This window comes from Saimiri boliviensis, chromosome 1 (genome assembly GCF_048565385.1).
Source record: "Saimiri boliviensis isolate mSaiBol1 chromosome 1, mSaiBol1.pri, whole genome shotgun sequence".
Lineage (NCBI taxonomy): Eukaryota > Metazoa > Chordata > Mammalia > Primates > Cebidae > Saimiri > Saimiri boliviensis.
This window is the reverse complement of record NC_133449.1, coordinates 228,422,825-228,447,859: the sequence shown is the minus strand read 5'-3', so window position 1 is coordinate 228,447,859 and position 25,035 is coordinate 228,422,825. Positions and strand designations below refer to the sequence as shown.

General features: G+C 36.4%; 1 protein-coding gene across 4 annotated transcripts in view; it reads left to right on the top strand.

The window, feature by feature from the left end:
- The window catches only part of MSH3 (mutS homolog 3), a 265,070-nt gene that overhangs the window by 155,590 nt on the left and 84,445 nt on the right, over positions 1-25,035 (top strand). For all 4 annotated transcript variants that reach the window (XM_074384262.1, XM_074384265.1, XM_074384261.1 and 1 more), the window contains 5 exons: positions 244-431; positions 1,149-1,317; positions 8,615-8,679; positions 11,907-12,023; positions 21,387-21,494. In XM_074384262.1, the coding sequence (XP_074240363.1) occupies positions 244-431; positions 1,149-1,317; positions 8,615-8,679; positions 11,907-12,023; positions 21,387-21,494 (647 nt within the window). The remainder of the gene's footprint in view (positions 1-243; positions 432-1,148; positions 1,318-8,614; positions 8,680-11,906; positions 12,024-21,386; positions 21,495-25,035) is intronic.

Here is a 25,035-nt window from a genome sequence, read left to right as displayed (position 1 = left end):
AAATGAAAAAATACTGAACAAGAATTGGCTTTGTTTTCCCTGGCTAAAATTGTTTTATGTCTTTAAAATATTACATAGTATTTAACCTCATTTGGAAAATACAGCGGTATTTTATTTCAACTAACTAGTTAATAGAAAATTAAAACTTTCCTTAATTCTGATTCTAACTTTTAAAAGATCACTAATTAAACTTCATTTTCATGTATCTTATGCTATTTTGGTAAAAAATATTTCTCTTTTCAGTGTTCTACCCAAGAGTTCTTCTTGATTGTCAAAACCTTGTATCACTTAAAGTCAGAATTTCAAGCAATAATACCTGCTGTTAATTCCCACGTTCAGTCAGACTTGCTCCGGACCATTATTTTAGAAATTCCTGAACTCCTCAGTACAGTAGAGCATTACCTAAAGATACTCAACGAACAAGCTGCCAAGTAAGTACTAGACTCTCTATTCTTCCTTTTCAGCAGTCAACATAATCCAGCGCATTTGCCATTTGATTTGTGGATTCTTAATTTTTCTAGACTAATAATAGAAGTTGCATGAGGACACATATCATTAGAAATGTGATTGGATCCTAAAAGTATTACATTACAGCTGGAATACTTGCTTTCTAAAATTTAGACAGTTTTGTCTAGGACAGATATAGTTCTTCCCCAGGTATCAGATGATGAAAAGGTAAAACACAGGCAAAGCTAAGCAGTAGAAGTTTATTAACCCCAAAATGAGTGTTAGATGTTATCTTGTACTCATTTCCTGTATTTCCAGAGATGGCCTTATACTTAGAATCTTTAAAAGCAAAGTTATCATTTAAAAGGTAGTTATTTTATAATGTATTGCACAAAACGTTCTATATAAATGAAGTAAGATTTGACATTTACATTTGTCTTTACTTTCTACACAGGCAAACAACAAATAGTTTATTTCTTGGTTTTACCATGGGAATCATGAACTTATAGGACAAAATGATATTAGGGTAATTTTGACCATCCTCAGAAAAGTTAAAAAAAAACCATAAATGCTTAGTGACAATTGGAACCACATTTCCCTGTCTTCTAGTGCTTTCCTCTTTCATCACACTTTGAAAAATAAGTGATAACTGCTTTAATTAATAAACTTTGAATATGCATTTGCATTTTTTGATTTTTTAGAGTTGGGGATAAAACTGAATTATTTAAAGACCTTTCTGACTTCCCTTTAATAAAAAAGAGGAAGGATGAAATTCAAGGTGTTAGTGACAAGATCCGAATACATTTGCAAGAAATAAGAAAAATACTAAAAAATCCTTCTGCACAATATGTCACAGTATCAGGACAGGAGGTAATGTCAAACCTACTTTTGTTTTCTATTAGTTTTCCTCTAGTAGAAAACCTGTTTTAAAATGTAAATAAAAATCTGAAGATAGGATATATATTATCTTTTCAAATTTTCTGTTTTGTTCCTTGGAAATATGTTATAATAACTTGTTTTGATAAGAATTATTTTAATGATGGTGTTTTATTAGTCTCTTGTGAAAGTAATGCAACCTAATCTTATATGTGTCTTAGTGTTATTTGTTGAAATTATGTTATAGAAATCTCGATTATTATGAGTAGCAACTTACAGAATTCATTTGTTTTAAATCCAGGAAAGAGAAGCTAGTCTTTGATCCCTGCTTTACAGATGATGAAAAGATACAAAATGGGCCACCTGTGTTGATTGGCTCATGCAGTGATTAAATGCAGCTCTTCCTCCTAAAGAGTATAGCTGCTAAAAAAACAAATCTAGAGTGAGAAACTACATTTAGTGAGTCTTCCATAAAATTATGGTACTGTTTAGAATATGTTTCTTGGAGATGTGTACTTCTGTTTAAAGTTTAATAGTAATGTCTGAATGAGAACCAGAAAAGGAGGAAGTATGCCTTTTAAATATGGTTGTGTTTTTCAGTCCTATTCTGAGTCTTGAGGCTTGCTACTCCTATATCTTATGTTTAATAAAATATGAAGATTCAGCCTGGGGGAGTTTGAGAAATTCTGTTTTATTAAAATAGCAAATTAGGAAATTTATGGATAACATCTATAGAGTGAGCATTTTATTCAAGATTTTTTAAAAAATACGTATTTTTCTAGTGGGGAAGAACTTAATTTCAAATCAAATTTTTAAATACTTACATTGCTTTGTGTGTTTTGCCAAAAGATTGTTGATTGTATAGTTATTTGAAATAAGCAGTGCTGCAGTAATTGAGGATGTTCATTAAAGCGTTTATTAGTCTTGTGCTGTTTCATAGATTTACCCATTAAATCAACCTGTCTTCTGAACTAAAACTATTAAGATGTTATACTCAGCAGACATTCAGAATGCTGCATGGAGCTCTATATAACAGAAAAATGATTTAACAATATTTATACTTATGTTTATTGTCTGAACAGACAAATTCCAAATATTTAATTGTAACTCTCGTTTTTACTATGCAGTCATGACGTTGCAAAGTGAAAATTGACCTAAGGCCACTATTCTGGCTATTGGTTTAAAATCAGATGATTAACACTGCTTTAGTTACTTTTATAAAAGACATGTAGTAGAAAAGTGGCTGCCTGGTGTACAGTGGAGAGAGCTAAGTGTAAGTGCTAGTTCTACCATTTTCATGATGTATGACCATAGAAGAGTTACCTCAGTTGTAAGACTATTATGGATACCAATTAAGTTAATATACATGAAAGTGCTTTTTAATCATAAAGTGCTATGCTTATGCTACTCATATAATCAATAATAGTAATACAGTTACTATTTATCAAGTACTTGTTAAAGTCTAGAATGGTGGTAGGTGCCTACATATATTATCCTATTTAATTCTTATAAGAATACCAAAAAGGGTCATTCCAGTTTTGCTGGAAAGAAAACCAAGGTTTGGAGTAGATAAGTTACCCAAGGTCAGAAGCACAATTCCATCCCAATTCTGCCAGACCCCAGTCTTTCAATTATATTATCAGTATTTCACTCCATTTATTAATTCCAAATATTAACACAAATGATTCTCAAAACCATGGATTTTATGTGACAAAATGTAGATGTTTTAGAGCTCATAGTTTTCAAAGTAAAATAAAGTTCAAGTCTTGGAAAGACATTCCTGGATTCATTTGGCATTTTGAGTAAAAATGAGAGAAAATTAACAGGAATTCAGAAGAGATAGTAGACTATCTCTTATTCATTATGATTGTGGCATTGAGGTTTAAGAAAAAGTACAGCATGGAGGCCAACAAATTGTATTAAAAATTATTACAAAGGAAGATCAGTTACCTTTTGTCTCTACTAGGTTAAGTTGATGAATTTGAGGAACAAAATTTCTTCATTATTAATAGTAGGAGGGATTCTTGTTGGTTTGTAATAATCTTCTCTAGGATTTTAGTAGAACATTAATACAGAATTGCTTTCATAAAACATTTTGAAAATTAATGATTCTATTCATTGGAACACCAAAGGAATTATAAATATTCAAAACTGTTTTCATCAGATTCTGTTTTTAAAAAATCGACTACAGTGTTTCACACCTGTAATCCCAACACTTTGGGAGGCCAAGGCAGGAGGATCACTTGAGCCCTGGAGTTCAAGACCTGCTTGGACAACATAGTGAGATATCATCTCTAAAAAATAAAAATAAAATTAGCCAGACATAGTGGCATCTGTCTGTGGTCCCTGCTACTTGGGAGACAAAGGTAGAGAATCACTTGAGCCTCGGTGGCCAAAGTTGCTGTGACCTGTGATCGTGCCAGTGTACTCCAGCCTGGGCAACAGAGTGAAACCCTATCTCAAACAAACAAACAAACAAAAAACAAACAGGATTGATGGTATCCTCAAATTATTTAGAGGTACTTAAATGACTAGGAACAGACTCTACCAAATATGATTATCTCTTAGAATTGAGGGAGACAGGGTGGAAAACCCTTATTTTACATTTATTGGTGCTTCTTTTTACCTTTCTGTTCTGTCTGACATTTTATTTCTATGCATATGGGTTTTGTAATGACCTTAAAAGATCCATTATAGCAGCCCCATGTGATCCATGTGAATCTTGTGGATCTTGTTATTTTTACTAAAATTAGTAAATGTGCCACAATCCAGTGTTATTTTGACAACATTCATTTTTCACTTCTGTTTCCAGCTTTCGTTACTCATTAGAGTATTAAAGCCTTATTTTATGGTGCCTTATTGTCTCTGACTATGTAATTATTGGCTTAGAAGGAATTAATAAAAGCAGAAACTATATTTTATGTAGTAATATACACACATTATTATGTATTATTACATAATAATGAATGCATATGTGTATGAATATTATGTACGTATGTAATGAAAACAGAAGTTTGCAGAGTGTACTGTTTCTGTAACAGCCTTTATCATATTTTATGAATATAGGCCAATTATCTTTTAACCTTGAATCAAATATGGAATGGAAATGGGGCAACATTTAGATTGGGGGTAGTACTAATAAGTATTATTATTATTTTTAAGGAAAAAAAGATATTGAAAAAAATCTTTAGAAAGAGTTTTATTGAGGCCGAGCGCGGTGGCTCAAGCCTGTAATCCCAGCACTTTGGGAGGCTGAGGCGGGTGGATCACGAGGTCAAGAGATCGAGACCATCCTGGTCAACATGGTGAAACCCCGTCTCTACTAAAAATACAAAAAAAATTAGCTGGGCATGGTGGCGCGTGCCTGTAATCCCAGCTACCCAGGAGGCTGAGGCAGGAGAATTGCTTGAACCCAGGAGGCGGAGGTTGTGGTGAGCCGAGATCGCGCCATTGCACTCCAGCCTGGGTAACAAGAGTGAAACTCCATCTCAAAAAAAAAAAAAAAAAAAAAAGTTTTATTAATTGACAGCATGCAGCATATCCAGATATCTGTTTACTATGTTTAAAATGTGGAAAAAAATCTGTTAAATCTAAGTACTTCTTAAATTATTAAGAGAAAGAGAGGCCAGGCACAGTGGCTCACGCCTGTAATTCCAGATCTTTGGGAGGCCGAGGCGGGCGAATCATGAGGTCAAGAGATCAAGACCATCCTGGCCAATATGGTGAGACCCCCATCTCTACTAAAATACAAAATTAGCTGGTTACGGTGGCGCTCATCTGTAGTCCAAGCTACTCAGGAGGCAGAGGCAGGAGAATTGCTTGAACCCAGGAGGTGGAGGTTGCAGTGAGCTGAGATCACGCCACAGCACTCCAGCCTGGCGCCTGGCAACAGAACAAGACTCTGTCTCAAAAAAAAAAAAAAAAAAAAAAAAAGGAAGAGAGTATGAAATGATGGGGGTGGAGGAATGGGTTAAGTGTGGTGCTGGAGAAAACAACAGTTTCTGGAGTGAGTTAAGAATTTCAGCAAACCTAGCAATGTTGCCAGCCCAGTGATACCACAGGCTATATAGATTGAGTAACAATATCTGACATTTAACTGAGACAGAATTGGGTCCCAGGAGAAGAATATGAGAGATTGCTATAATGAATCAAGGCAGACTACTCAAATCAACACCTAAGAAACAAAGTCAGAAACTGTAGAACAGGAAAAGTTGCTGTAAGAGCTTTCTAAGATTACTGGAATGTATGCTGTTTTTCCGTGTTAGTTTTCTTTAGTAATATAATTCTTAAACCAAAGGCCTACCTGCTTATTCTCATTCTTAGAATGTTTGAAGAAAAGAATAGCTGGAGAAAAAATTTTATATCCTATTGTCAGCATAGAACAGAAGAAAAGCTAGCAGATGACAGCTCCGAGGAGGAGCCCAGGCTGAAATCCCGAGGACTGCTGAGTGAGGAAAAAGGACATTGAGGATGAGTCCAAGGACCAGGCTTTGTCTGAGGGCATGACCAAAGGTGTTTAACTTGCACCTTTCTGACTCTCACTGTTTTCCTCCTTGTATTGGCTCTGTGTATGTGGCCTGCTATAGCAATTGTGGTCCCTAGAGTAGAACTTTGATATGTACAGATTGAATAGTTATGGTCCAAACTATTCCCAAGGCGCTCCTTGTTCAAAATGTCCACCATCCCTTAGGTGGTAACTCCTGTGGAGCTCTGTGTTAGTCATTATGCATCTGGATGTGTCCTTCCCATATATCAGTGATCCAGTCAATCTATTGCTGAGTTTTGCTGTTTCCCTTTAGCATAGCTCTTTCCAGAATTATTTTATAAAAAGGCCAACATCTCTTTTGATAGAACACTTTAAAATAGCAGAATTATTTAGCATAGTTTAAAAGTGGTTTTGTTTTTCCCATTAATAATATTTTTTGTGGTTTTTCAAAAATTACTTTTGTAGCCAAAGGAGACTTTTTTAGAATCTTCACTCTTAACTATTTAAGTAGGTGTGGCAGATTTGAAACTATATTAATTCTTCTCTATACATGAGGACATCGCTAGTTCCAAACATTTTTGTAAGGATGAAAATTTTTTAAATTAGCCACTGATTCTTAATATAATTAATGTAAAAGCTACAGTGTTTCTATTAATGGGAAAAATAAACTGAAGAACCATATTGATACTATTATTAATATGAACATTATAAATACCTGCAGTTATAAGCATATAATGAAACTGATAAATGTGAAAAAGTTCTCATAGCCATCTCAAAACTACAACCAGAGTTTCTGGGTTCCATTCTGTTCAAAATAGGTTTTCAGAAATGTATTTAAATGAAACATTTATTTTGTGTTTTTGTTTTTGTTCTTGTTTTTGTTTTTTGAGACAGAGTCTCGCTCCGTGGCCCAGGCTGGAGTGCAGTGGCGCGATCGCTGCTCACTGCAATCTCCGCTTCCTGGGTTCATGAGATTCTCTTGCGCCAGCCTCCCAAGTAGCTGGGATTACAAGTGTCTGCTACCATGCCTAGCTAATTTTTGTATTACTAGTAGAGACGGGGTTTCACCGTGTTTGCCAGGCTGGTCTTGAATTCCTGACCTCAGGTAATCCATCTGCCTCAGTCTCCCAAAGTGCTGGGATTATTGGTGTGAACCACCGTACCTGGCCTGAATTTGACTAATAATACAGGAATGAGAGCACACTGAGAAGAGATAATATGTAACTAATGCTAAAAATGAATGGTGTGATAGAAGAACTTCAGTTGCTTCCTGGCTGATTTCAGAGAACCATACTTACAGGGCACAGTTGGATCTATAAAGATATTAAGAATGTAAATTAAAATGGCAATGAGATATTATCTCACCTCAGTTAAAATGGCTTTTATCCAAAAGACAGGCAATAACAAATGTTGGTGGGGATGTGGAGAAAAGGAAACTCTCATACACTGTTGGTAGGAATGCTAATTAATACCACTACCACCACTATGGAGAACAGTTTGGAGGTCCCTCAAAAAAAAAAAAAAAAAGAGCTACTATATGATCCAGCAATCCCACTGCTAGGTATATACCCAAAAGAAAGAAAATCAGTATATTGAAGAGGTATCTGCACTGCTGTGTTTATTGTAGTACTATTCACAATAGCCAAGATTTGAAAACAAACTTAGTGTCCATCAACAGACGAGTGGGTAAAGAAAATGTGGTACATAGACACAATGAAGTACTATTCAGCCAAAAAAAGGGAATGAGATCCTGTCATTTGCAACAACGTGCGTGGATGTTGGAGGTCATTATGTTAAGGGAAATAAGCCAGGTGCAGAAAGACAAACTTTGCATTTTCTTACTTATTTGTGGGAGCTAAAAATTAAAACAATTGAACTCATGGAGATATAGAATAGAATGATGTTTACTAGAAACTGGCAATGGTAGTGGGGGTGGGGGGGATGAGGGGACGGTTAATAGATACGAAATACAGAAAGAATGAGTAAAACCTAGTATTGATAGTACAATAGGGAAATTATAATCAGTAATAATTTAATTGTAGATTTTAAAATAACTAATTGAGTATAATTGGATTATTTGTAGCACAAAAGATAAATGTTTGAAGTGATGGATACCCCGTTTACCCTGATGTGATTATTATGCATTGTATGCCTGTATCAAAATATCTCATATAACCAGTAAATATATACAACTACCATGTGCCCACAAAAACTTTTTTAAAAAGATATTTTGGTTCATATAAGCAGAAACGTAAAGAAAAGTCTCATATGGGAAGAAATATTTTCCTCTCTTTGTAGGTGGAGAAGTCAGTACTTTCCTATGAAAATAATTTTAGAGGATTTAGGTTCCTTGGATAAAAACTATTTAAAAATCCTCTTTGTTCAGAATAGGGGAGGATCATATCTCAAACCGGTGTAACATCTAGTAATTGAATATTTTAAAATTTTATATACTTAGAAATTCAATCTTTTCTGAGTAATAGAATTCTTAAGATAAGTGAGAATAAATGAAAGAGTTTGTTAATGAAAAAGCCGTCATTCAGAGTACATATCTAACAATATTAGATATATGAAAGCCTACATATTACGATGTTTTGCGCAATACAAATTGGACTTTGTCCCAAGTATTGAACCTTTAATTAATGTTTGTCTTTTTTGACATATATACAGTCTGAAAAACAATGCTGGGTTTATTTCGAGTGTTTAGAACAATATATAATAAATTGTTATACCACAATTTGAGGAATGCTTTAAAATATATAATGGTTATTCATTTAAACATCTGTTTATTTGTATTTGTTTTAGTTTATGATTGAAATAAAGAACTCTGCTGTATCTTGTATACCAACTGATTGGGTAAAGGTTGGAAGGTAGGTTTAAAATAAGTTTTTTACTTATAATGAATTTTAATGACATCTGTGTATCTACGTGCTACTGGACTGATAGTAACCACATTCTTGAAACTAAAAGCAATTCTTTTTATTTTTTTCTTCTCATGGAACTTTTTGATTTTTTGTAGTCTTGTTCTGTGGCCCAGGCTGGAGTGTAGTGGTGCAATCTCAGCTCACTGCAACCTCTGCCTCCCTGGTTCAAGGGATTCTCATGCCGCAGCCTCCCTAGTAGCTGGGACCACAGGTGTGCCCCACCATGCCCAGTTAGTTTTTGTATTTTTAGTAGAGATGGGTTTTCACTCTGTTATCAGACTGGTCTTTAACTCCTGACCTCAGGTGATCTACCTTGACCTCCCAAAGTGCTGGCATTACAGATGTAAGCCACCGAGTCTGGCCCTTTGTTATGGAACTTTTAACCAAGGAGATCATTATTTTTAACTCTTTCTCATTGATTTTAAAACATGTTTCATAAGAGTATCTTATTTTTCACATTTGTTTTCTTGTTTTGTAAATTATTTTATCTTACAGCACAGGGTACACATGAAAGAAAAGTTGAGGAACTTTCAGTTTTAAGATTAATTTAGTTGCTTGTACTTCATGATGAATGCTATGCCTGACATTTCTTTTAAGAAGCTGCAATTTCATTTTCTACCTCACTGAGCTCCACATCTCTTTATTCTTAATGCCTTCCTTGGCACATAATTATTATAAATCTTTACATCTTTTTTTGGTAACCCAGATCATGAATTGATAAAAATAAATTAATCAAAAACAAATTTAGAGAACTACATTGAGACTCTGCCTTTTGTCCTTGGTTAGACATTAATCCTCAAGAGGGGACTCATTTAAAGACAAGGTCTTAGGGAAGTATATACACCTGTGAGTAGTATTCTTTATGGAATATTTATTAGTACTGTTACCAGTAAGTTGCACAAACAAGATGCAAATGGTACATTTGCCTAAGGTGGTAGAAGAGGGACTGGTAGCTGGTAATAGTGTATGGGCATTCTGTTTTAAGGATGAAGGGAAATTTTGACATAATGTGTGAATGATTGTTAATTTATTATTATATTATTGTTATTATTTTTTTTGAGTAGTCTCTTTTCGTCACCCAGGCTGGAGTGCAATGGTGTGATCTTGGCTCACTGCAACCTCTGCCTCCAGGGTTCTAGTGATTCTCCTGCCTCAGCCTCCCAAATAGCTGTGATTACAGGTGCCCACCACTAAGGCTGGCTAATTTTTTTGGTATATTTAGTAGAGATCATGTTTCACCATGTTGGCCAGGCTGGTCTCAAACTCAAGTATTCCACCTGCCTCAGCCTCCCATTTATTTATTTATTTAAGCCACAGTCTTGCTCTGTAGCCCAGGCTGGAGTGCAGTGGCATGATCTCAGCTCATTGCAACCTCTGCCTCCAGGGTTTAAGCAGTTCTCCTGCTTGAGCCTCCCAAGTAGCTGGGATTACAGACACATGCCACCATGTCAGGCTGATTTTTGCTTTTTTTTTTTTTTTTTTTTTTTTTTTTGGTAGAGACAGGGTTTCACCGTGTAGGCCAGGCTGGTCTTGAACTCCTGACCTTGTGATCCCTTGTGATCTACCCTACTCGGCCTCCCAGAGTGCTGGGATTATAGGCGTGAGCCACCATGCCCAGCCTGTAATTCATTATTTTAACTTAAAAAGAAAATGTTCATTATCCATTACCACATTATCAAATGTTGAAGGCACAGGCATGCATTTCTTTCACACTAATACCATTATTTTTTTGTTAAATGCTACCAGAAGGTATACGTTAGATTTGGGTATTGTTGATTCTAGGGATGTTGTTTTCTCTCTTTGCAGGCATTCTTTCCTTTATCTATTTTTGTCCTATATCACAGCTAATGAATGAAATATGCTTTATGAAGAGAAATTGCCAAAAACCATGTTAGTCTATCTACAACAATAACCAAAATGTCTCACTAAATGAGTTTTGCCAGAAGAGAAAGCTTTGATAAATGTGTTGGCATAGAAGTCTAGATGATGTAATTTAAAAGCAACAAGCAAGGCGTAAATCAGTGTCACCATCTTTTGAATGTTCAATAATGTAAATTGAATCAACAGATAAGATGGTTTTAGAAAGGTTCATTGCAATTTATCTGTTCAACCATAGGGCTTTGACAGAGATGAGTTAGAACATCGGCAGTCAGATTTTGATTGCAAAAGGCCCACCCCTAATTCAGCAAGTTGGCAAATTAAAGTGCAGCAGTGTATTATAAGAGTGGAGGAGCAAACAAAGACCAGACACCTTGACCTTTTCTTTTTGAAGACTTATCATCATAATGACAGCATTAAGGGCAATGGCAACCACCACCACCACAAAACAACTAGTTTTATTGAATACATATAGGTGCTTTCCTAAGTGCTATCTGTTTGATCCTCTCAACACTACCTATGAGGTAGATACTATTATCCCTATTTCATAGATGAGGAAAGTGATATTTAGAGAAGGTCTGTTCCATTTGCCTGAAATGACGTAGCTAGTAAGTAAGTTGCAGGACCAGAGCCTCAACCTGGCTTCTCTGACTGGGGATCCATGACATCCTCTGTTGTGCTCTGCAGCTACTGAATGGAGAGCAGAGATGATACTCAAGCCCAGATGGGGAGCATTTGGTATTTTCTGCCATCCAAGGCCACTATGAATCTGCACAGATCACAGTATCCTAAAGATCTCTTTTTTAATTGCCTCCTGAATTAATGCATTGCTATTGTTTGTAATGCTTTTTATTTTTCTTTTTTCATTGGAATACTTTAATCATACAGAAAAGTCCATAAAACAAAGAATAATATAACCTTCACCAATGTATCTACCTCCCAGCTCTGTCATACTTTCTTTTACCATATTTGCTTCTTATCTTTTTAAAAAAGCATTCTCACTTAGTATAATTTAAAGAAAAAAGCTTTTTGCCTATGAAATAAAAATTTTAAACTCTGACTTTGCCATATGGATATAATTTGAAATGCATTTAGAAAGACTTCCTGAGCAAAGACATATTCTTTGGAATCAGTAGAGTTCAGGACCATAATTAAAGAATGTTCCTCTGTTTACAGCTGTTTACTTTCAAGGTTCATCAGAGAATAATAAATAACTACTTTAATTTTCTAAAGTGATGGCATTTCAATTTTTTACTAACCTTGATTTCCTATTTATGTTTTTTCCCCTCTTCTAGCACAAAAGCTGTGAGCCGTTTTCACACTCCTTTTATTGTAGAAAATTACAGACATTTGAATCAGCTCCGGGAGCAGCTAGTCCTTGACTGCAGTGCTGAATGGCTTGATTTTCTAGAGTGAGTTGACAATGAAAAATATAATCTGACTTTTTACTTTTAGAAACAGACTGGAAAAGTCTTTTTATCAAAGAGAAAATAGAGATTACAGCTTGTGGCCCACCATGAAATAGTTGAGTACACGTGTTCTCTGATTTTATTTCTTTTATTTCTTTTTTTTTTTTTTTGAGAAAGAGTCTCACTCTGTTGCCCAGGGTGGAGTGCCATGGTGCAATCTCAGCTCATTGCAACATCCACCTCTCAGGTTCAAGAAATTCTTCCTGCCTCAACCTTCTGAGTAGCTGGGATTACAGGCTCCCGCCACCACACCCAGCTAATTTTTTTAGTAGAGACAGAGTTTGGGCATGTTGGCCAGGCTAGTCTCAAACTACTGAACTCAAGTGATCCACCTGCCTCGGCCTCCCAAAGTGCTGAGATTACAGGCATGAGCTACTGCACCTGGCCTGAAAGAAATTCTTAAAATCTATTGAAAGTTAAAATGACCACCTAAGTTTATCACATGTTAGCATTTACCACATTTGTTTTTTATCTCTCGTGTATTTTATCTCTCGTGTATTTTTTTTCCTGAACCATTTGAAAGTAAGTTTTAGACATCATAACACTTTACCCCTAAATACCCTATGTCTTTAAAAATAAGGACCTCCTACTATATAATTATAACACCATTATTATGTCTAAGAAAAATTAACATTAACTTATGAATGTATTTGAATTCCTTGAATTTTCTCAGTGTCCCCTCCTTTAGATTTTTAAATGAAAGACCTAATCAACATTTACATGTTGCATTTGGTAATTATGCTTCTTTTTTTTTTTTTTTGAGACGGAGTTTCGCTCTTGTTACCCAGGCTGGAGTGCAATGGCGCGATCTCGGCTCACCGCAACCTCCGCCTCCTGGGTTCAAGCAATTCTCCTGCCTCAGCCTCCTGAGTAGCTGGGACTACAGGCACGCGCCACCATACCCAGCTAATTTTTTGTATTTTTAGTAGAGACGGGGTTTCACCATGTTGACCGGGATGGTCTCGATCTCTTGACCTTGTGATCCACCCGCCTCGGCCTCCCAAAGTGCTGGGATTACAGGCTTGAGCCATCGCGCCCAGCCGGTAATTATGCTTCTTTAGTCTATTTGAACCTAGAATCTTCTGCCACCCTTTTTTATTTTTATACTATGGTGTTTGAAGAGTCCTTGCCGTTGTCTCAAAGAATGTCTCACATTCTGGATTTATTGATAGTCATGTGTTCATATTGGCAGTTTTAAGTGATGGTGTGCTGGCGAATGATTAACAGCCAGCTCTTTGGAAGAACAGTCATGTTTGTAGAATTTGCTGATTTCTGAAGTGTAAACATTCTCACCAGGGCTGATTTCAAGCCACCAGTGGATTGGAGTTGGGAAGAGATGTACACAGTTGTTTTTCATGAGTCCATAGGAGCCAGCTCTAGGCCACCACTGGCCTAAGTACTTTATAGATAAACTTATTATGTGTCACATTAGGCCTATGAAGCTAAGTATCACACCCAACTTACAAATGAATAAGGTGAGATGCAGAATTAAGAAGCTAATCTTCCAAGGGTAGGGTTGGAGTCAAGATTCAGCCCCAGCCATCAGTCAGCCAGGTGTGTAGCCTTTGCCAGCCTGCCCACGGTGAGCCCACAGGCATCAGTCTAAATGCATCTCTACTAGTCTCACTTTAAAACGTAAACAGTCCAGACACAGTGGCTCACACCTGTAATCCCAGCACTTTGGAAAGCTGTGGTGGGCAGATCACTTGAGACCAGAGTTCAAGACCAGCCTGGACAACATGGTGAAACCCTGTCTACTAAAAATACAAAAATTAGCCAGGCATGATGGTGTGTGCCTGTAATCCCATCTAACTAGAGAAGCTGAGGCACAATAATTGCTGGAACCTGGGAGGCAGAGGTTGCAGTGAGCTGAGACTGTGCCTCTGCACTCCAGCCTCGGCAACAGAGTGTGACTGTCTCAAATAAATAAATAAAACTTTAAACAGTAAAAATTCAGTGATGTCCTTCAGAGAGTTTTATTGCATTTCAAGTAATCAACCTGATAAGTTAAAAAAAACGAGACAGATATGTGAGAATTTTTACAAGGTAGTAAGTTGGTGCCAATCTTTTTGACCTGAGGAGTGTCAAATTATAAGACTAGGAAGAAATTCCAATTTACTTAAATCATTTGAGATTATCTTTACTCAGAATATTGAATGCAGAGATACAGATTTTGTCTTATCAGTTTCTTTTCTTTTCTTTTTTTTTTTTTTTTTTTTTTGAGACAGAGTTTCTCTCTTGTTACCCAGGCTGGAGTGCAATGGCGCGATCTCGGCTCACTGCAACCTCTGCCTCCTGGGTTCAGGCAATTCTCCTGCCTCAGCCTCCTGAGTAGCTCGGATTACAGGCATATGCCACCATGCCCAGCTACTTTTTTGTATTTTTAGTAGAAACGGGGTTTCACCATATTGACCAGGATGGTCTCGATCTCTTGACCTCGTGATCCACCCGCCTCAGCCTACTAAAGTGCTGGGATTACAGGCTTGAGCCACCGCGCCTGGCCTATCAGTTTCTTTTCTATTTCACTTTGAATTTTCCATTTTAAGGGTTTTCAGGACCTTTGAGTCTTTCAGTTCTCCTGACTTTTTCCTTAGTATTACCACTGAAAATGTGACAATTGAACTAAAATTACACCTTTCAATCTTCAAGGACTCACATTCTAGAAGGGTCCTGGGATTTGGTGAGGTAATTGCATGTTCATTCCATTCAGACCATACATAATTTCATAGATCTGGCTTCTATTCTCTCTGTCATTATTCCAGACTCAGGAAAGTTCAGGTATCCCAGGCTAATCATCTTGGTGTTATTTATCTTCCCTTTGGTCCTTTTATTTGTTATAAAATTCTTTTTTTTTCTTTTTGAGACGAAGTCTTGCTCTGTTGTCAGGCTGGAATGCAGTGGTGCAATCTTGGCTCACTGCAACCTCCACCACGTTCAATCAGTTCTCCTGCCACAGCCTCCCAAGTAGCTGGGACCACAGGCATGCACCACCACACCTGGCTAATTTTTAAGCGTTTTTGTAGAGACAGGGTTTCTCTATGTTGCCCAGCCTGGTCTCAAACTCTTGGGCTCAAGTGATTTGCCCGCCTCAGCCTCCCAAAGTGCTGAGATTATAGGTGCCAGCCACCGTGCCCAACCTGTTATCAAATTTCTGATTGTCTTTCCCCCGTTTGAGATGTCTCTTTGATTTGTCCCTTCTTCTGTTGTCTTCTGACAGCCCACTGTTAACTCAAACCATTCTTACTGCATCAGCCTTCTGACTGGGCATTCTACTAGGTTGACCCAGGAGTTTTTATTATGTCATCCCTCGGCTGTAATTGAGAGTTGTGAAGAGTGAGCTAACAGTAAATATAACATCACAGAAGAATGTGATATTCTAATTACTAAGTGAAGAAAATTATGTAAAACAGTCAAACTATGATACAGTTTTTTGTGTGTATATTCACGTAATGCATAGCATACAAACTTTTTTTTTTTTTTTTTTGAAACAGAGTTTTCACTCTTGTTACCCAGGCTGGAGTGCAATGGCGTGATCTCGGCTCACCGCAACCTCCGCCTCCTGGGTTCAGGCAATTCTCCTGCCTCAGCCTCCTGAGTAGCTGGGATTACAGGCACGCGCCACCATGCCCAGCTAATTTTTTGTATTTTTAGTAGAGACGGGGTTTCACCATATTGACCAGGATGGTCTCGATCTCTCGACCTCGTGATTCACCCGCCTCAACCTCCCAAAGTGCTGGGATTACAGGCTTGAGCCACTGCGCCCGGCAGCATACAAACTTTTATATTTATAAAGATTAAATATATATACTTACTGTATTCCTAATATACTTATTGACCATGTGTATATCTTTGGAGAAATATCTATCCATATACACATATGAACATATATATTATATGTATAGACTCAAAACATTTAACTAATTATTTCTAGAGGTTACTGGTGATTTTAATTTCTTTACTTTGCAAATGCAGTCGGCTCTCTGTATCTGTGGGTTCTGCATCCATGGATTTAATCAACTGCAGGTTGAAAATATTCGAGGAATGAAAAGGATGGTAACATCTATATTGAACACATACAGGCTTTTTTTCTCCTTGTCATTATTTCCTAAACAGTACAGTATAACTGCTATTTATTTGTAGCATTTACATTGTATTACATAGTGTAAGTAATCTAGAGATGATTTAAAGTATATGGGAGGGTATACATAGGTTGTATGCAAATACTGTATCATTTTATGTAAGAGATTTGATCATATTGGATTTGGGCATGTGGAGGGGGTCCTAGAACTAATCCTCTGTAGATACTGAGGGATGACTGTACGTGATTTCAGAAGTTTCTATATTGTACATATACTACTTTCAAAATAGGAAAAATGTATTAAAGTTTTTATCCAGGAGTCTGAGGCAGGAGAATCGTTTGAACCCAGGATGCGGAGAGTGCAGTGAGCTGAGATACCACCATTGCACTCCAGGCTGGGTGACAGAGTGAGACTATGTCTCAAAAAAAAAAAAAAAAAAAAAAGTTTGTATCCAAAAAAAGAATATTGGCTGAAAATTTGGAGCATTTGCAGCTAGAGCCCCCAGTTGAGTGCAGTATTGATTGTTATGTACACTATTTATTGAGGTGCCAGATGGTGTGACTATGATATCATTAAAAAAATGATTAACTTCCGTGAACCTGACATCAGAGGATTAAATACCAGCATTACAAATTTATTTGTCACTTGCTGTGGTACTAATTGTTGTGCATTACTCATATTACTTTTTATCAAAATGTTACCAGAAATTAAGGCTGTAGACACTGCTGTGGATTAAATTCTCCCTTAAAACATGTCTCTCTTTTTTTTTCATTCTAGAAGATGGACTGTGGATATTCAAAAGTCGTCTCAATTGCAAATTCTGTAAACATTGAATTGTAACATCATATAATAAAAAACTGTAGATATTCATTTGCAAATAAAAAATAAAATATTTTCAACTTTTATTAACTTCAGATATCATTGAGCATAATATCAGATATCATAGAGATGGTAACCTTCTCTAGTCATCATTAACAGCTTTAGAACCCAAGTGTCTTCATCTGCTTCCCATGGGCCCAGCAGTATCTTTCGACCAGAGATTAAATCATAGTGCCTTGACTTCATCCTTAAGTTGGTTGGTAGCATAGTGATAAAATTGCTTACTATGCTGTAAACACAGTCTATCACATTATTATTTGCATTGACCATTTTTCAGCTTATTATTTTTCTAAGTATAAATAATCTCTTTGAAGTTTGGCAAAGTGTATCAAATGGACAAAGACCAAGAAGTCAAACAAAGCTGCTGCCGCTTTTTTTGAGACAGTCTGGCTCTGTCACCCAGGCTGGAGTGCAGTGGCCCTATCTCAGCTCACTGCAGCCTCCCCCTCCTGGGTTCAAGCGATTCTCCTGCCTCAGCCTCCTGAGTAGCAGGGAATACAGGCACACACCACCACACCTGGGTAATTTTTGTATTTTTAGTAGAGACAGGGTTTCACCATGTTGGCCAGGATGGTCTCGATCTCCTAACCCAAACAAAGCTTCCTTAAGAGTTATGTTGATGTTGGGCCAAACACAGTGGCTCATGCCTGTAATCCCAGCACTTTGGGACGCTGAGGCAGGCTGATTACAAGGTCAAGAGATCAAGGCCATCCTGGCCAACATGGTGAAATGCCATCTCGACTAAAAATACAAAAGTTAAATGGGCGTGGTATGCATGCCTTTAGCCCCAGTTACTCGGGAGGCTGAGGCAGGAGAATTGGTTGAACAAGGTGGAGGTTGCAGTGAGCCAAGATTGCGCCACTGCATTCCAGCCTGACGACAGAGCAAGACTTCGTCTCAAAAAAAAAAAAAAAATTATGATGATGTTAAAGGTTTATGATAATTTTTCGTTTTATTCACATCTTATTTTTACCATTGACATTAGAAAGAGCATTGTTGTTTATATCAAATTAATTACTTTATCCCTCTTTGCTTTTTTGTTGTTTTAACTGAAATGGGACCTACTAAGAGCTATGTTATCTCACTTTCATCTTAAAAATTAGGTCATCAGGGACAGTTACCCTCAAGTCAGGCTACTGAGTAGTAGCAAATTAGGGTCTTGAGGACCTGGGCAGGACCTGAGAAGGAAGGAAGGAGAGTGAGAAAGAAAACCTGACCATTTGTTAGTGCCAAAGCTTTGATACTTATGTCCAGAGAGGCAAGGGAAGGAACACCAACTGTGGCTGCTTTCTGGCAAATGAGAGGGTTGCTAGATAGGAGGACCAGATGGGTTAGAAATTAGAACAGACACAGCAGACACCACAGTACAAGAGGGCAATGAGTGGTCAGATCTAAAGTTGAAGCCATTGCCAGGTGCAGTGGCTCATACCTGTAATCCCAGCACTTTGGGAGGCTGAGGCAGGTGGACTGCTTGAGGCCAAGAGTTCAAGACCAGCCTGGCCAGCATGGGGAAGCCCCATCTTTACTAAAAATACAAAAATTCTCTGGACACGGTGGTACACGCCTTTTATCTCAGTTACTAGGCAGGAGAATCACTGGAAGCTGGGAGGTGGAGGTTGTAGTGAGCTGAAATCGTGTCATTACACTTCAGCCTGGGTGAAAGAGCTTGACTACTACATCTCAAAATGATAATAATAAAGAATAAATAACAAGGCAAAGTCAGTGAACAACCACTCAGGGTTTAGGGTGGCTCTGACTCTAAACACCCAGGACAGTTAGGTGAGTGCAACATATACCATCTTCAAAACTAGGGAGTATTTTATTTAATTATTTTTTTAAATGTTTGTGGGTACATGAGATGTTTTGATACAGGCACTCAATGTGAAATAAGCATGTCCCAGAGAATGGGGTATTCATCCCCTCAAGCTATTATACTTTGGGTTACAAACAATCCAATTACCTTCTTTAAACCATTCCAGGTCAGGCCTGGTGGCTCAGGCCTGTAAGTCCAGCACTTTGGGAGGTGGAGGTGGGAGGATCATGAGGTCAAGAGACCAGCGGCCAATATGGTGAAACCCTGTCTCTACTAAAAAATACAAAAATTAGCTGGGTGTGATAGTGTGAGCCTGCAGTTCCATCTACTCAGGAGGTTGAGGCAGGAAAATCCCTGTAACCCGGGAGGCAGAGGTTGTAGTGAGCCAAGATAGTACCACCGCCCTCCAACCTGGGCAACAGAGTGAGATTCTGTCTCAACAACAAAAAAAAGCCATTTCAAAATATACAATTAAGTTATAATTGATTATACTCATCCTATTTTGCTATCAAATAATAGGTCTTATTCATTCTTTCTATTTTTTTTTTTTTTTTTTTTTTCCTGGAACCATTAACCATCTCCACTTCCCTCCACATTTTAAAGTAGTGACTAAGGGCTGCCTGTCTGATGCCAGGGGCCTGTCCCTTTTGTGTTTGGGGTTTTGCACAGATTCTAACACTGTTAGTGGGAATTATATTATTTGTTTTGATGAACTTTAATTCAGTGAGAAATAGATAAGTTATATTCATTATGTCCTGTCCACTCAGCAAAGAAGTATAGTTCACAAAAAACACAGAAATGAAGCTGGATAGTTAAAATTTTGTTTCTAGTATCTGGAAAAAGTCATTTATGTATAATATCTTATTCTAATAATAGAAAAATCAGAAGTTACAGTTTTAAAAAGTCATAGTGATTATATAGGAACAATCCCTCATTTTAGTAGCTTAATCTGGATATCTTTTTCAAACTAGGAAGCACTCTAGAAACTTTTGAATTTCAGTAGTAAACAGACTAAGTCTAAACATTTCTGAAACCCACACTACAATAGAGAAATGTTTTTTAAGAGAGGTATTTATTGTCCATTGGTCATCATTTTCTTTGTTTTTGGATCATCTTTACAGAGTATCCAAGTTACACTCAGATATTATGCAGAAAGTAGGTAACTTATTTCTATTTTATTTCTATGTATGCACAAAAATAAGGAAAGATGCCAGTAGGAGTCTGTAAAATTGCACTGTGAGGTAGGGTGATAGGAAGAGCACAGTTTGAGTCTAGGTTCAATTGCTTTAGGCTAACTGCTTTATCTCTCTGAACTTCATTTGTAAAACTTAGGTAATGAAGACCTACCTTTATGGTTGTTGTAAAGAAAAAAATATAGTGGCCTCTTCATTATCTTTGGTTAGTAAATGTTTGTTTTCCTTTCAGCTTTCCTTTTGGACCTATTTATAGTTAGTTTACTTATTACATTTTCTCGTTTTCCAATCTTTTAAGAATTTGTGACATCACCACCTACTTAAAAAATTTTTTTAAATTGAGCAATGTCTTAATCTCTCTTGGAGGCAGATTTAAGCTCAGCTATATATTTCCTCTTACTTAAAAAGATTCTTTTTACTGGCCATTCTTAAAAACTTAAGTTTTTGGTCCTTTTTGTAGTTTAATTATGTATACTTCAAACATCCACAATTGGTCACTATACACAGATGTCCACAATTTGAACAATATTACACACGTTGATGTAAAATACTATAATATGAGATAATGGGATAATTTAAGAAAAAAGAAAAAAATATTCAGGTATGTTTTCTGAATAAGTTGTTCAATAAAAGTCATTTAAGCTTTTAGATCAACAGGTATTATAAAGTAGCCAAAGACTTGAGGCAATGACCATTGTCTTTTAAAAAACAAATCTAAAACTAGGTTTTATATGCCTTACTAATAAGATAACTGAAGATAAGTGAAAAAAGTAACTCTCCCCTTGTCTTTAATAAATATTTATTACACTGTTTATTTTATGACAACATTATGAACTAGTTGTTAGATCTACAATGGGGTTAATCAGATAGACAGTCTGCTCTCAAGAAGCTTCCATTTTAGTGTGTAAGAAAGGTATTGAAACTGTAATTTCAGGTTTGGAGGATGCTATGAAGGAGAAGCAAAGCTGACCCACATGAGTAGTTCATGATGTTATTGAAACGAAATAAAAATGACTGCTATATTTGTGTTATGTCTAAGTTCAAATGTCAGGATCAGATGAAATCTGTGATGTGTTCTTAATAGTTGGTATTTTTACATAGAAGCTGTTTTAAATTTGTGTAATTACATCCCAAACAAAACGAAAAGAAGCCTCAGTAATCTAGTTATTATATTAAAAAGAAAAGCTGTTCGGTGTAATTTCCATCTCTCTTAACTGTTAGGAATGTCTGCTAATCTTCCGTATGCTTATACTAGCTGATAAAGTGATTGCTTGTTGTAGAGCTATTATAGGTCTAAGAAATCAGTTTGCTCACCTTTTTGTTGTTGCTGCTGCTTCTGTAGGAAATTCAGTGAACATTATCACTCCTTGTGTAAGGCAGTGGATCACCTAGCAACTATTGACTGCATTTTCTCCCTGGCCAAGGTCGCTAAGCAAGGAGATTACTGCAGGTAATATACTTTTCATTTCCTCCTTTATCAGTGCTTTGGATAAGATGACATTATTCAATTAATTATAGTGTCTTTATTATAAAATATTAAAATGACTCAAATGTGTTAGACTCTTGGAAAAGCTGAATGTCATACATGTATAGCTTGATTTGAAAATTAAGAAATTTCTTTCTTGCTCTGTCACTGAGTACAATGAAAGCAGATGTTAAAGTTTATGTGGGTGACATTTTTATAAAGTTTGAGCACTCTTTTCATTTATTAGCTTTTACTTGAACACTTTTATTATTTTAAAAGTTTGATTAGGCAACAAAAGACTGAAAAGATAGGGATTGGAGGACATTTCTGTGATCTGTTCCTTTTGTTAAGAGCCTATATTCATCTCACTATTTTTTATTGACATCCCAACATGGAATATTGATTCTCTTTTTCATAAGGATGTTAGCGTCAAACAAATCGAACTCTAAAATTCAGACACAGCTTTCATACAAGTTGTATGTCTTCCAAAACCTGGAGTTTATATATATTTAAGAAAAAGTAAGGCTGGGTGTGGTGATTCACACTTGTAAACCCAGCTCTTTGGGAGGCTGAGGCAAGAACATCTTTTGAAATGAGGGAGTTTAAGACCAGCCTCGGTAACATATTGAAACCCCATCTCTACAAAAATTTAAAAAATTATCTGGGTGTGGTGGTGCACACTTGTAGTTGCACCAGCTGCTTGGGAGGCTGAGATTTGCTTGAGCTCAGAAGTTTGAGGCTGCAGTGAGCCATGATAGTGCCACTGTGCTCTTGGGTAACAGAGCCAGACCCTGTCTCAAAAAAAAAAAAAAGAGATACAATTTAAAAATATAAAATAAAATAAATACATTTGTTCAAGTTCAAATGTTTTCTTTTCAGGAAGCATCTAGATTCTCCACTTCACTGCCATAGAAGTCATCAGTATGCTTTCCCTTGTCTGTCTTTTTTGCTATGCCTGTTCTATCCTAGTATATCCTCCCAGCTCTGAGTAATCCTTTGTGTCCAATTCTTCCAGGAAGTGCTTTGTCATTATATAATTTTGATAGCAACAGAGTAAGTCACTTAAAATTTTGTTTCAAAATGAAAATCTTCCTGGTAAATCATATCAGTGTCATGAATATTATATATTGATTTCACTTGGCAGAGCACCTAGGATTTTATTTTAAAATTGATATGACAAATACTTTCTTTTTGTTTTTTACAGTGAATTTATAACCCACCTAGATTTTTAAAATCCTGTCTTCCGAATTATACTCTAAAATCCCAAACCTATCCTTTATTCATAATTTCAAGCGTCTCTCTCCAACAGAGGATTTCAGATTAATTACTCAGGAGATACTGTAGTCACTTTTTTTTTCTTTTTCTTGAGACAGAGTCTCACTGTGGCCCAGGCTGGCATGCAGTGGTGCAATCTCAGCTCACTGCAACCTCCACCTCCCAGGTTCAAGGTATTCTCCTGCCTCAGCCTCCTGAATAGTTGAGATTACAGACGTATGCCACCACACCTGGCTAATTTTCATATTTTTAGTAGAGACAGGGTTTCACCATGTTGGCCAGGCTGGTCTTGAACTCCTGGCCTCAAGCAATCCACCCACCTTGGCCTCCCAAAGTGCTGGAATTATAGACTGAGCCGCCGTCCTGGCCTGTAGTCTCTTTCTTCGCAACATATGAGAGCATTTGGGATTTTATTAGCCAGATATGTTTAAGAAGAATAATTTAGGAAAATAGTATTCATTGATTGGTATTATGAGAAAGTTCAGAAATGTGGTTACATGTTCAAGTTCTGAGTCAAGAACTCAAGGAGGTTGTTGGTAGCAATTAAGCTTTTGAAAAAGACCAATGAATGACCAGTAACTGATGAAAAGATGTTCAATCTCAGTCATCAGTGAGTGCAAATTAAAACAGTGAGATAACACTGTTCACCTATTACATTGACAAACATTAGAAAGTTTAATAATAACAAGTCTAGGTGAGGGTATGAGAAAACAAGTTAACTTTCATATCCTGCTTGTAGGAAGTTATATTGGTATGTCTACTCTTATCTATTAAAATAAAAAATATGTATACCCTATGACTTAGAAATCCCACTTTAAAAATTTACTCTAACTTTGGAAAACACTTGGACATGTACACGTAGAGACATGCATAGAATTGTTTATTACGTCAGAGACGTGTATAGAATTGTTCATTGCATCATCATTTGTAAGTAAAAATTTGGATGCAATCTAAATGTTCAACAGTGGAAAATGACTAACTCATCTGTGTAGCAGCTTTGACAGAATGCTGAAAATCTGACAAGAAGTGTCTTAAGTATACTGTAACTATAAAGGTATATTGACCCTAATTTCAGTTTCCTAAAGGCCATCCAAAGAACAAAGACAAAGTTTACTTTTTTTCCTTTAAAAAGGAGAGTAAAACTTATTCTGTCTTAATTTACCATGTGAGTTTATTGGATTCTTTTATAAATATAAGATGCGTTTTGGGCTCTTCAGTGATCTTATTTTTTCTGTATCTTGGAACATTTTGTTATTTCATCATCTTGAGAATTATTTCAGTATTGTTTATTGGTTGTTTCAGTTATACTATAAAAGTCTAAAATAAAAAGAAAACGGGAGAATGATGATGCACGAGTGAGGGGAGAAATCACTGCCACATCATCCTTCTGTTTTCTTATTGTATTGCCCATGTTACGTCATCTCCCAAGAAGGTATAAAAGAAGAGGGCAGATGCCACAGTTGGAGTCTGCTTCTAACTTTCATTGAACACAGTTGTAAATTTAGAATTTTCCTTTTTTCACCTATAAAAGCAAAGAGAGAAAAATTGGCAGAGGCCTTTCACAATTACTAGGTTAATCAGATGATGAATGTGAAGAGAAAGAAACCTGTGCTCTGGATATTCTTGGTGATGGTGAAATTTCATGTATCAGCAAAATCCGAGATTCTGAATGCTCAGACAATATCCTAGGTGAATTTTCTCAAACTCAAGAATTGGCATGTGAATAATGTATTTGTAAGGGCAAAATTCTCATTAGTTAGTCATTCAATAGGAAACATTCATCATGAAATATTTGGTGACAAGAATCTGGACTATCCTGTTTTGCTGAAAGACATGTGATAGTATTCTTCTATCTTTCATAATATTTATTCACTAAAATTTACTAGATACAATTTCTAGGTGGACAGACAGGAGATTGAAAGGATATAGATGATGTAGAATGAAAGTACTCATTTGATTTTTCTAATTGGTGTTGATAAGTCTAAAAATGAAAATATTTTGCAATTATGGAGCAAAGATGACCATCTTCTCTTTAAGAAAATTATGAGCTTTAAAAGGTTTCAAAACTTTCAAGTATTAGCATTTCATTGATACAAGTATGAAAAGAATCAGAAATAATGAGCTCTAGAACCTATTGGAAATGTATTAATATTTGGAATGTAGTATTTATGAATGAATATGCTCCAGGTACATGCTTGACAGCTGATGAGCAATGGCAGTCAGAATGTGTTACTCATTTTGGATATATATG